A 13,108-nucleotide genomic window follows, 5' to 3' on the forward strand; every position below is an offset into this window, starting at 1 on the left:
CGGCGTAGTTGCAGCACTGTAAAAAATCCACCCCGACGAGAGGCGTACAGCTTTCTGCGCTGGGGGTATAGCGCTGTGGTGTCAGTGTAGATACCGTGGTCGATTATAGCACTGTGATTGGCATCCGGGAGGTGTCCCACAATGCCTGTTCTTGCCTCTCTGGTCATCAGTTTGAACTCTATGGCCCTGTCCTCAGGTGACCAATCGTCATCCCCACCCCGTAAATTCCTTTGGAATTTTGAAAGTCTCCTTCCTGTTTGCTCGGTGATGCGTGCAGTGGTCTCAGCACATCTTTCCAGGTGGGCATGCCTGCTCCACGCACCAGGCGATCCTCCGCTTGGAGCAATGCTGAGCTGCTGGACCTTATCGGCATTTGGGGAAAGGAGGCTGTCCAGTCCCAGCTGCGCTCCAGCCGTAGGAATTATGATACTTACGGACAGATTTCACGATGCATGACAGAAAGGGGCCATGACCGGGACATACTGCAGTGCAGGGTCAAAGTGAAGGAGCTGCAGAACGCCTACCACAAGGCGCAGGAGGCAAACCACTGCTCCGGTGTTGCGCCCACTAGCTGCCAGTTCTACAAAGAGCTGGACGCAATACTCAGTGGTGACCCCCACCTCCACTGCAAAGACCACTGTGGATACTCTCGCGTGCCAGTCGAGAGTGTACCGAGCCAGGAGGAGGAAATCTTGGACGAGGAAGTGAAGGGGGACCCAGAGGCAGAGGATGACTACCCTGGAGGAGCCTAGCCAGTCACAGCTGTCAGAGCTTGGCGAAGCGCAAACAGGAGAGGAGGCCCCTGGTAAGTAGATTTGATTTTGTGAATCACTGAAGCGAGTTGTTGGGGGCAGAAGGGTTGCAGAAAGCAGCCTTGTCTCTGTATGATGCACGTACCACCACAAGCCTAGTTTGAGCGGTGGAACAGGCTGTTGATGGACTCCCTCACTTCACGGGAATCTGCTTCAGAGATCTCCAGGAAACTCTAGTAGAGATACTGGGCCATCCACTGCCGCAGGTTCTTTGACAGAGCTGTTTTGTTTCTTGTCCCATTAATGGTAACTTTCCCGCGCCAGTGTGCCGTCATGGTTGGGGGTGGGAAGGGGGGAAACCATTGTTGCACACAGGCGAGGCACATAGGGCCATGGCGGAAGGCACAGTCTTGGAGAAGACCCTCCCTTGACTCCCTGCTCACCCTCAGCAGCAAGACCCTCCTCCATCTTCCCACAATTCTTAGTGGCAGAAGAGGAAGAATTGCTCTGTGGGATAGCTGTCCAGAGTGTACCGCTCCGAATACCATTGCAATTGCCGCAAGTGTGAACACGCTATTGTGCAGGCAGCTGACAGTGTGAACACACAACAGCAGTTTCCCTTCAGCGCTCTCTGAGTGGCGCTGTAACTGCCAGTGATGTAACTCTGCCAGTGTAGACATACCCTTAAGGAAGAGGAAGAGTGTCAGCCTGGGAAGGAGGTTGCAGAAATTCTGAATCCAGACATTCTCAAACATTAATGCACTCTGGGTGAAATCCTGACCCTACCGGCTTCGATAGCAAAACTCTCATTGATTAAGCTCTTCAGGGCAGGGACTCTTTATGTTCTTTACAATGCTTGGCACAATGGGGTCCTGGTCCACGACTGGGACTTCTAGACACTAAAGTAATACAAATAATAATAATGGCAAAACTTCCATTGACTTCAATAGGGCCAGGATTTTATTCTTCGTCTTTTACAACATAACTAAAGAAACATATCATGAAATACAAGGTAGTGTACATATTTCAGCTTGCTATGCAGATAAATTAATCACATCATTCCCATTGGGGTAAACAAAATCAGAATGTCTAATCCCCCTAGAATAACAATGTGTACAGACCATTACGAATTAATCTAGAGTATTTTACACCAATCAAAGCAAGGAAATTCAGTGTTTAGGCTGCAACTTCATCCATAACACAACCCCATCATACTCCAGAAAACAGTGGATGATTGGACATGCTATATAATCTGCATTATATGCAAACTAAGTCCAACAAACCACGTAAAGCCAATTGGCATTCTACTTCTACTAAGCAATGAAATTCAATTGAAGGCTGCATGGGCAAATGGTTACGATTTTTATAATAATACTTAGCAATTAGAACTTATATATGCAAAGCCCTGTACAAACATAATCCACAAAAGAGCTCTGTGAAGTATGTTAGGATCAGTGATAGTCATTTAAAGATGATAAACCTGTGAGAAGAGAAGATACCAGTCCAAAGCTACAAAGTGAGTCAGTGGTAAAAGTATTATAGATGTAGTGCATAGGCACGGAAAAAAATATTTAAAAAGAAGTTTGTGCGCATTCAGTAGCTACCTATTAAAATTTTAGAAAAGCACACAATCCAAGGGTTTGGTTTTAGCTTTTTTGGTTGTACTTACTATTTATAACATCACCTTGGAAACTTGAAAAATGAAACTTATCCTAAAAATAGCTTCTCCCTTCATCACATGCAGAAAAACACACCAAAGTAGCTCATTATTTGCTATTACAGGGTTATATAGGACTGCTGATTAGGTTTTTTTAAATATTTAATTCATAATTAAAAGATACCAATGATTACAAACTTGGGCTCTAACGAGTAGCCCCAGTAAAGTTAAGTTTAGTGTTTGCAAGATCAGGGCCTCAGGGTCTGATCCCCAGCCCTTTCCTCATTGAGGACGTTAGGCCTATATGTGTACGATAATATGGTCTAAACACCCCAAGGGGAAGAATATGCAGCTGGATCAAGTGGTTGTATACCATGTTATTGTGTATAAACATATATCAAGTAATGTCTTTTATGAAAACTTGCGATGTTCTGACCTTGATGGTCACCAGGAGATGGATACACAGTTTACGCTTATAAACATATGCATGTACATATGTGTAGAACATTTAGGGTGACCAGACAGCAAATGTGAAAAATCTGGACAGGGGGTGGGGGGGTAATCGGAGACTATATAAGAAAAAGACCCAAAAATCGGGACTGTCCCTATAAAATCGGGACATCTGGTCACCCTAAGAACATTTTAATTGTAATCATGGTGCAACTACAGTTCCACCTCACACTAGCCAGGGGAAGCAATCAGGCAGGAAGGGGCACCTCCCAGGCTAACTGTTTACATGAAAATAACTCCAAGCACTTAGCATTGTACAACCAAGGGAAAGGCAATGATGGACCATTAAAGTTAATGGAAAGACACAGAAACTGAAAAGAAAACCCCAGTCTTGGGCCTTGGCTACACTTGCGAGTTACAGCACAATAAAGGAGCCCCGGGCGCACTAGCTCACTCCCCATCCACACTGGCAAGGCACGTAGAGCGCTCTGACTCCGCGGCTACAGTGCTGCTGGTACTGCACCTTGGCGAGTGGAATAACGTTTGCTGCGCCGCGCCGCCAGTGTGAACAAGGTGTTGCATTACTGCACTGTGATCAGCCTCTGGAAACGTCCCATAATCCCCTTAAGTAAAGTGGCCACTCTTGTTATTGTTGTGTAATCGGCTGCAGGAATGCGGAAATGCCGTTTGAAAGCTCCATTTTGGAGAAGCCAGCTGCTTATCAGCTCCGAAGAAAAAGCAAACATTTACTGTTTGCTCTGAGTGAGAGAGAGAGAGAGGCGGGTGGGGGGGGAAGGGGGGTCTGAACTTACAAGACAGCATGCTGACGCACTCTCAGCACCCCAAAAACCCACTCTCTCTACCCCCACATACACACAACACACTCGCTGTAACACTCCACCCCCCCCATTTGAAAAGCACGTTGCAGTTACTTGCATGCTGGGATAGCTGCCCATAATGCACCGCTCCCAATGCCGCTGCAAGTGCCGCAAATGTGGCCACGCCAGTGTGCTTGAAGCTGTCAGTGTGGACAGACTGCAAAGCTTTCCCTACTGCGCTCTATGAAGGTGGGTTTAACTCACGGCACTCTACATCTGCAAGTGTAGCCATGCCCTTGGAAAACTAAGGAAAGAGGCAGTTTCCCTCCTCTGTATCCATAGTCCCAGAGAAAGAAAAAAAATGGCAAACCCTGTTAAAAGAGAAGGGGTTTATTATGTGAGAAGGCTACCCAGAAACAGAGGGCCAGCAGCTAAGCAGGGTATTGTCCATGAAACACTAGATACCACTACGACAGAGGGCACACTGGAAAACTATTAAGAGGCAATGGGTAACTTGTATTAGAGAAGGGAATTTAGCTTATATAGAAGTGTGAAGACTGAGATTGCGGCATTATGGTTACAGTCTGTGTAACTTGTGTTTGCTTTTTGACTTTTTGTTTAGTTTTACTCCAAGCAGGTCTCTGTTGTGCAGTCTTGGTGGAGTGTGCAGCCCCAAGTGGACTGATAACTGGGGGCAAGCTTCACTCCTTTAGGGTGATGAACCAGAAGGGAAAAGTCCGAGTGTCTGGTAGTTAAGAATTTAAGGGAAAGATTTGGGAAGACTCAGGACCAGAAGAGCTATGGAGTAACTAGGTGGGTGGAAGCCATGGGGAGACCTTTATGTCTGTAGGCTGGCTACCCATGTCAGAGCTCTGAGCCATAGTTGCACAGCATTAAGGCACCCAAAGTTACAGGGCAGGTGATGGGTCTGGGTGAACCCCAAAACATCACAACATGATTTTCGAAGACATTCATGAAAAAAATGTGTTTGGCTTTGTAGAAATGTTCACAAAAAAGGACAATTATTGTAAGTACTTGTGGGCACATGTATTTTCACAATGATACTTGTGCAAACATGTATTTGCATGAGTATTCATGCTGGAAATGTTAATGCAGGCATCCTGAAAGCTATTTGCGGGTTCAGGAGTCATCCAGTCAGGTAGCCAAAAAAACAACCCCATGTGACAAAGGTGGCTAATCCCACATCACAAATAGCACATTATTAAAAGCTAGTACACGGATCAGTAATTATGGTACAGTTCACAAGCAAACCATATGTTTGTATAAGCCATTAGTTGAATCATTTTGAACAAGATAATACACAGATGTCCAATGCGGTTTGTGAATAATTAATTAACTGATACAGGGACTAGTCACTTAATTTGTGTGCTGCTAATATTTTACCTACCTCTAGTAAAGAACAGTCACTAGAATAAGGGTTTGCAGGATCTGGTGTATAAAATATACGCATGAATGTTCACAAACAGTAGCAGATGCCATTCTGCTTACTGCATGGGAGGACAGACAACTGTGCTTTAGGAATATTTTCACACTATACAATGATTATAACTAAGTTATCCATCTACACACCCATCACTAGAACAAAAAAATCCCAGAATGGGCAATCCCAGACAAACTGACGTTTCACTCTCATATAAATCCATATAAAAAGATACATGCTGGATAAGATACATAAGTTAATTCCATAGAAACGTAACTGGGCACAGGGGGGAAATGTGTCATGTAAAATGACAAAAATACTATATAGTGCATACCGAGATAGTGAGGAAGATAATAGGAGAGTCAAGATAAATAGGAAAGATAGAAAGATGAGAGCCAAGATAATATGACAGAAATTCAATCTATGCTCAAGTAACCTAGGAGACCGAGTGTGTGAGTGTTTCAAAGAGGCGGCAAGGGGAAGCATTGTTTAGGGAGAAAACAGTCCTCAGAGAATCACATGAGACATGAACTTTGCAAACAGATCTGAAGAAACAAAGAGACAGGTCAAATTCCCAACAGGTCTGACAATTCACATTCACAAAGTTCCAACTCAGTGAAATTGCAAATAGGCAAGTCATAAATCTCTAAAGGAGACGGTTTATAAGGGATTTAGCAATGTGCCAGTAATTACTGCATTGCAAAAGTGATGCTATAATGATTTAGAGAAAAGAAGCCAAAGTCTAAAAAAGAACAAGTAATCTAAATCTGTGATAATTAAAAGAAAAAACACTCTACTTGTACTTAGGGTTTCAGATTTAATTTAGAAAAAGAAAAAAAAACCCTCACTGTCCCATTTTCAAGTGTTTCTGGCTGTAGGGGATAAAAATCAGAAACTCACACCTGGAAGTGAAAGCATTGTGTAAGGGTGGGCATTTGCCCATGGAAATGGAGGTTACTTACCTGTAACTTCGAGATGTGTGATCCGTATCTGTATTCCACACATGGATACGCATGAGCACCATGTGCCTGAGTCCAGAATTTCTTTCAAGCAATGTCCATTGGTCTACACACGTTATAGCTTTCTTCATGCTCCCAACTGACGGCATAAAGGGTGGTGCTGGCCAACATCTCTCCAGTTTCCCATTCTTACTGCAGTGTACCCAATCCACAGCAGAGGGGACAGAGGGTGGGTAGTGGAAGACAGATAGGGACCACACATCTCAAAGAACTTCCAGTTACAGCTAAGTTGTGATGTGTATTCCGGATGTAAGAAATTAACAAGGAGTAGTCAAACTGGGGGTGGGTTCAGTGAAACAGAAGTGATAGCTGAAGGTAGCACTGCTGTCCCCACAGCCGTATCCACAGTTGAGACTGTACCATGATATAATGTCTCATGAAGGTATGCAAAGAGCTCCATGTAGCTGCCCTACATATTCTAGTCTGAGTATGTCTCTCAGAGATGCAGTTGAAGTAGCTTCCCGCCTGGTGGAATGAGCCTTTATCCTTTTAGGGATGGTTGGGAGGATGCCAACTAGTTGGTAACAAAAGGTGATGCAACCCAAGATCCATTTAGAAAATCTCTGCGCAGATATATATTGACCTCTTGATCATTCTGCTATGGAAACAAATAGTTTAGGTGTCTTCTAACCTCCTTTGTTCTTTGCAGATAAAAGGCCAAAGCCCTCTGGAAGTCCAGAGAATGCAGTCTTCTTTCTTCTTCCAAGGCATGTGGTTTAGGAAAAAAATACAAGTAATTGGATGACCTGACTCATATGATATACAAAAACTACCTTGGATATGAATCTGGCATGGAGGTGTAGTGAGACCTTTTCTTTATAGAAGGTGGGCCAACCATAAGTACTCCCAGTTCACTGACTCTTCTTGCCGATGTTATAGCTATCAGAAAGGCCACCTCCATGCACAGACGTGTCATAGAGCATGTAGTCAGCGACTAGAAGGGAGTCTTAGTGAAAGATGATAGAACAAAATTGAGATCCCACTGAGATACAAACTTCACCACTGGTGGAAAGGTTCTGAGAATGCCCTTCAAAAATATAGTTGTGACAGGGTGTGTCAAGATCGTACAGTTATCCACTGGAGGATGGAAAGTGCTGATTGCTGCTAAATGAACCTGCGGGGAACTGAACGCAAGATCCAAAGACTTATGGGTAAGTAGATACTCTAAGATATCAGGGATTCCAGCGGAGTCCAGAGATAAATTGTGTTGATGAGCCCAAGTGGAGAAACACTTCCATTTAGCTGAGTAACAGCTTCTTGGCCAGTTCACAGTGCCCCAAGGTCAAACATATTTAATGAATGTTCTCTTAAATAGGGGCTTCTTAAACATTTTCATGGAATGACCACATCCTAAATTCAGTCTTGTGGACTTGCATCTCACCCTGCCTATCCACTATTAAATGGCTGACTTCCCTTTCCACTTACAATGGCATGCCATTCTGGTGACAGCTAATAATTCCATAACGGTAAAGCAAGTTTATGAAAGCATTAGTGTATTTTTAGCTGTACGTAGCATAAGGGTTTTGTCTATTCTGCAGAATTACACAGCTTACAATTTGCTTTACACAGTGTCTCATCCACATGTTCTGTTGTTCTCAGCTGGAAACAAGGAGGAAGGACAGATATGTGGCTAGCCAGTTTCCCGGGGCAAACAACATGGGCTCAGTGGGTCCCGAGCCCACAGACTGGAAACCTCTGCTCTATCTATCTTAGGTACTTATTATTGTAGTACCTAGAGAACAAAGATTTTCTTCTAGCATGCGTACATGGAAAGCACCATTAATCTGTAAATTTTGAAGACTACAAAAATGCCATTCATTAGCAACACCCCAATCCTTTAAAAAGGTCCCCCAAACCACAGCCACAGTTTTAAAAAAATGTAAACATTTGAGTATAAAACACTGGAATTGGGTTAAAAAAAAAGTGAATGCTGGAAACTAGAAGGAACCGTGGCTCCAACATGGAGTTGATGGCATGGATACTTTTTGAGGAATTATGCAGGCAGTTTGTGTGGTACTCTTTGCTGACACATCAACACAGATTTTGCTTGGTTTTATGGGATTACAATTTTAGGCAACAGGGATGTCAGGTCCCCCTTTTCAGTGGGATCGATGTGGATTGGTGCTTGATTCCCCGAAAACCACAGAGATTGGGAGGTGTTGAGGAAGTCCCCACCTCGCCTCTTCCTGAGGCATCCCAGGAAAGGGGGTTAGATTTACAGGGAAGCCTGAGCCATCTATGAGACCAGGTAGCTTCCTAGGTATTAGGTTGTCCTGGGTTGCAGGCCATGATACAGCTTGGAAGTAATCCAGGCTCTGAGAGGGCCTTGCTGTTAAACTGTTGTTAAGCTTTGGGAATGTGATACTCTGGAATTGAGCATGAAAAAAAGAAGGCATGTGAAAGAGAGAGTACCTATTGCCTTCTCCCTTTTTACTGCTGCTGGACAGGTCACCTTGTGAGAGGTTATGCTCTCATGGAACAAATAAAGTTCCATTCACTTGCCCCAAAATTCCAGATGTCTATCTGTGTCCTTCAATTCCCTATTTCTACCCCAACATATCTGCAACTTTGCTATTTGCATGCCCAGTGTCTGGTAACTGCAAACATCAAGTTGGGTGGGGTGGGTGTGAACAGAGAGGTCTGCATGACTTGGTGAATTATCAATACGATACGGAGCTTTTCATTTCTTTATTACAGCTTAGAATCCAGACTAGATTTCCCTTACCTGAAAGTTACTAAGCGGTTCAGTGGCCTATGTGAAATAAATTAATGGTCTCGGACCAGGTCCTAATAGACAGGGTTCACATCACAAAGCTTCCTCTGTAACTGGCACCCCTTTTGGCAGCCACATCAGAAGCCAAGGATTGAATGGGCAGGACCTTTTTCATCCCTAGATTTGATCCCGTCAGAACATAGTTGCGGTTGTTTAAAGGAGTTGCTTTGCCTGGGGACTGAAATTTCCAGAATACTGCATTGCATCTGCCGTGGCTACCATGACCAGACAAACTCAGGTAAGCTGTTTTGGCAAGATAGTGCATTGGTGATGCAGGATAGAGAGAGTTCTATTGCTGATACCCATACTGCAGATAAACAGAGGCTTTCAATATGTGGCAGTATAGCGGAGAGCCCAGAAATGGGTCATGATGGGGATCTAGTGGGTCCCACCCACCAGCTGAGAGGGAGTGGGATAAAAAATGCAAAATCTCATGGTCACTAGAAACCTGGAGAGGAGATAAGAAGGAGCAGTTCACTCAGTCCTCCTCTCTCTCCCCCTTCTGTCATCCCGACCCTACCACATGCCTTTAACCCAAAGATAGTAGAGCTCTCCCCATCCTGTCTTCCATCCTCCCTCCCAGCTCTGAACTCTGGAGCAGAGACAGTTTCTCTGATGGAGGCATTGGTGCCACCTTAACAGACTGGAAGCTGTGCCACCTTGGAGATGAGTGCTGTGCAAATGGGGGGGGGGGGGGGGGGGAGGAGGGGAGGGAGAAGAGAGATTAGACAGAAGTACCCAGCAGCACCAACCCTAATCCACAAGCCCCACACCCAGCAATACCAGCCCTCCTCCAAATGAGTGAAAACCCTACAAATCCCACAATCCTTTGTAGTTGGATACAGTAGATCATGGGCAACATTTTACACCATTGTGAAAGTCACAGACCCCAAAAAATAGAGAACCACTAATTCTCAGTCCCTTCCACGAGCTTCCAAATTCACTACAAGAAAAAAATTCATAGTAATCACCTCAACCAAACCATCATTATGGGAGACTGAAAAAGTTTAAGGAGAGTGAACAGAATGGTAACTTACTGGAGAGGTTGTTAATCGAAGGATCGCTCCATTTTTAATTTCATTGCGATTCTGAAAGAGAAAATCCAAAAGGTTTTATTCCCTCTAATTATAATCAGCTCACACAAAAGGTGCAACATGCACAGGATAAAATACAACATTAAACCAGCAACAATGCTTTGTCTGTGTAAGTGGGTGAATGCCTCCCCACTGCATAGTACGGTAAAATACACAATTTCCCCCCTTTTTATGCAAGCTACCCATTGTTCAAGCAAGAATATATATATATATATATATATATATATATATATAGTTCATATGAATTTTTAACAGATTTGAACCATTTTAAGAATGACTTCATATATTGCAGAATTTAGCTACCATTGGCAATTTCTAAATATTTCTTTGAAATATACTATAATAGACATAAATAACTGCCAGTAATGTCTGGCTCTAATCTTGTGCTGCATAGCTGAGGAGTTTGTAAGATTGCTGAAACCTATCATTAAACATCTGCAGCATTTAAATGTTATCCCACTGGCTCTTCATTTTCTAGGACAAGAACATGCTGACAAGCCACTGGAACCAGCCACTGAGCTCTGCCACCACTATTTTGCACCCACCCTCCAACAAAGATGCTGAAGGGTTAATAAGTCAAACTACATCACTAATGTTTGCAAATTCAAATATACCACAAGTCATTTCTCACATAGTTGGCAGAAAGAGAAGGGATAAGATATTTTCTTTTGGGTAAGCTCATATAAAATGTTAAATTAAACTAAGATGCCTTCAGGAAGCTAAGAATCTCGTAACAGTTTTTGAGCCACTCTCCTGTCCAACAATCCTCTTAAAAAAGAGATTCTAAAAGAGATTCTAAAGCCCAAGGCTGCCTATGAAGTACTACCAAACATATAACAGCACATTTGCCTGTGTAGCACCTGACCCAAAGCTAAATTGATGTAAAAACTCCCACTGAACTTCAGTGGCCATTTGATGAGTCCCAAAGTCTCATTACTACCAGTATTTACCATGGTATTTTCTAACAAGCTTTGGGATACCTACAGTGTAAACCCAAATTCTGTTAACACGTTTATGTTTTTCTAAAAGATATGCTCTAGTTCAAACCGGAATTTTTTTTTTTTTTTTTGGTAAATTCTATGGCCTAAATTATCACAATGGTCACTTCTGACTTCAGAATCTGTTAATCTCTTACTTTGAGACACTGTTTTAACTTTTTAAAATGTTATATTAATTTTTTAAAATCCAGCAACGCATGATTAATCAATCTAAGGTAAGGGGTAAAACAGTGATCCTGAGTTACTATAACTTCAAAATGCAACAGTTTGATTGAAAAGAATAATATTATCATTTTATCTATTTCTTTTATGAGAATACAGAGCACCAAAACGTAGAAAAGAGAAGAACATTTCAAATGACTGCAGTGTAAAGTGTTCCAAAGGTTGCTGGTTGGGGAGGGTGGACCTTTTTTACCTTTAAAAAAAAAAAATTCCCCAACTCTCCCCACCCTATGCAGCTAAACAACAAAATAATATAAATAAGATGTATCCTGCTTGAAGCCAAGGTGAGTAAACTGGTCACTAAATAAGGTACAGGACATCTCTCCTGGTATTCAGAGCCATTCATGAGACTGGCTCTAGCTACATCAGAGAGATCACGTTTCCATCCACAACATAAATGCAGAACTAATTTATTCAATTTTGCTTTCCTCACAGTAATATTTTCTCTCTCTCTCTCTCTCTCTCTCACACACACACACACACACACACACGTAAATAAACATCCCTATTTCTTCTGCAGTCTTGGAAGGGGAAGGTTATGTTTGGGAGGAGAGGGGGGCAGATTATTCATGTTATTTCTAGTTCCAGACTAGGTACTTGAAAGCTACTCAGATATTATGGTGTTGGGGGCCACATAGGTTAAATAGATAGATTAGGTAAATATTTGCCTAAATAAATGTCAGCCCACATTATATAGAGTTGTACAGAAAAAAATGAACCACAATGTGTAAGAAGTGCCAGGAGTGATTTTGGTTTGACCTTCCTGCCATGTTCATTTATCTGGCTGGGTCTATATTAAGATTTTCAGACCCCCAATTCTCAATAGGCGGTGGAAGTGGTAATGTAGACAAGGCTCAGACAAGCCATCACACCTTGCTCAGAGTAGGGTACAATAACACTTTCCTATACTACAGTTTCCATCAGTGCTATCACTGTGAGCTACTCTCATTGAGAATTAGCAGTCTATAAAATCCTTCTGTAGACAAAGGTTTAAGGGGGAAAAAAATGATGCCCTTTTATTTGAATGCATCCAAAGCATCAGTTTTCTAACACAGTAGGTTGGCGACACTTAAAAGGGGTTAGCTTCTCCCCAATCAAAAATCCAATTTTGTTTATCCATTCTATATAACGACTTGAAAAGTCTGCAAGGAAACAATCTGTAAGCACACAATTAGACCAAGAGGATTTTCTACATTAACTGCATGGTGCAGTATTCAGTATGCCAGTTAATTTCAACAACAACGTTTATAGACAGCTAATCTGCTCAGTGGTAGAGAGACTGTATCTGGGGTTCTTATTCAGGATAACAGAATGTCATTTAAACAGAACATCTTGGATTCTGGTATTCATGTTCGGAATACAAGGGTCAATGTTATTTAGGGTAGGATATGCCATTATCATCTAGGATGTAAAAAGTCAATTTGTTTTCCAAGGTATTTGGAGAGCCCTCCCACCAATCTCTGTTTCACACAGACACAGCAAATTCATAAACAACATAATCAATATGATATCCTGTGTTAGAACAATAGTTTATTCCTGGGCAGTGAGGAGCCTACTTCAGAAGAATATGCTAAAGCACTTCAATATTCTACAGCAGCCAGTCAGATTCTTTAAAACAGTCACCCGGACACTAGGCGACAGTGATGTCAGTGCCACAAATGTAGTAACTTTTCTACAAAATAATAATCTGGCAGGAGATGAAACTCTCAAGCTTCCATTTCACTTTCAAGTGTTATTTCCAATAGTACCACCAAGCATGTAAACTGTGACTCCAGCCAGCAGAAGCAGAAGCAACCAAAGCATGGACTGCTGTAGGGAGGGGTAAAATGGGGCCCAGTGTGACAATGCGGTTCTGGCGGAACCCAACTGAGAGTGCCAACTCAG

The 13,108-nt window shown here is 42.7% G+C and overlaps 1 protein-coding gene across 1 annotated transcript in view; it reads right to left on the bottom strand.

Annotated features, from left to right (window-relative positions):
• Positions 1-13,108, bottom strand: part of LOC112109318 (engulfment and cell motility protein 1-like) — a 222,513-nt gene that overhangs the window by 174,783 nt on the left and 34,622 nt on the right. Inside the window, exon 5 of the mRNA XM_029914216.1 lies at positions 9,948-9,998. Within this exon, the coding sequence (XP_029770076.1) occupies positions 9,948-9,998 (51 nt within the window). The remainder of the gene's footprint in view (positions 1-9,947; positions 9,999-13,108) is intronic.

Source organism: Terrapene carolina, unplaced genomic scaffold, assembly GCF_002925995.2.
Source record: "Terrapene carolina triunguis isolate 2854851 unplaced genomic scaffold, T_m_triunguis-2.0 Scaffold33715, whole genome shotgun sequence".
In the NCBI taxonomy this organism is placed as follows: domain Eukaryota; kingdom Metazoa; phylum Chordata; order Testudines; family Emydidae; genus Terrapene; species Terrapene triunguis.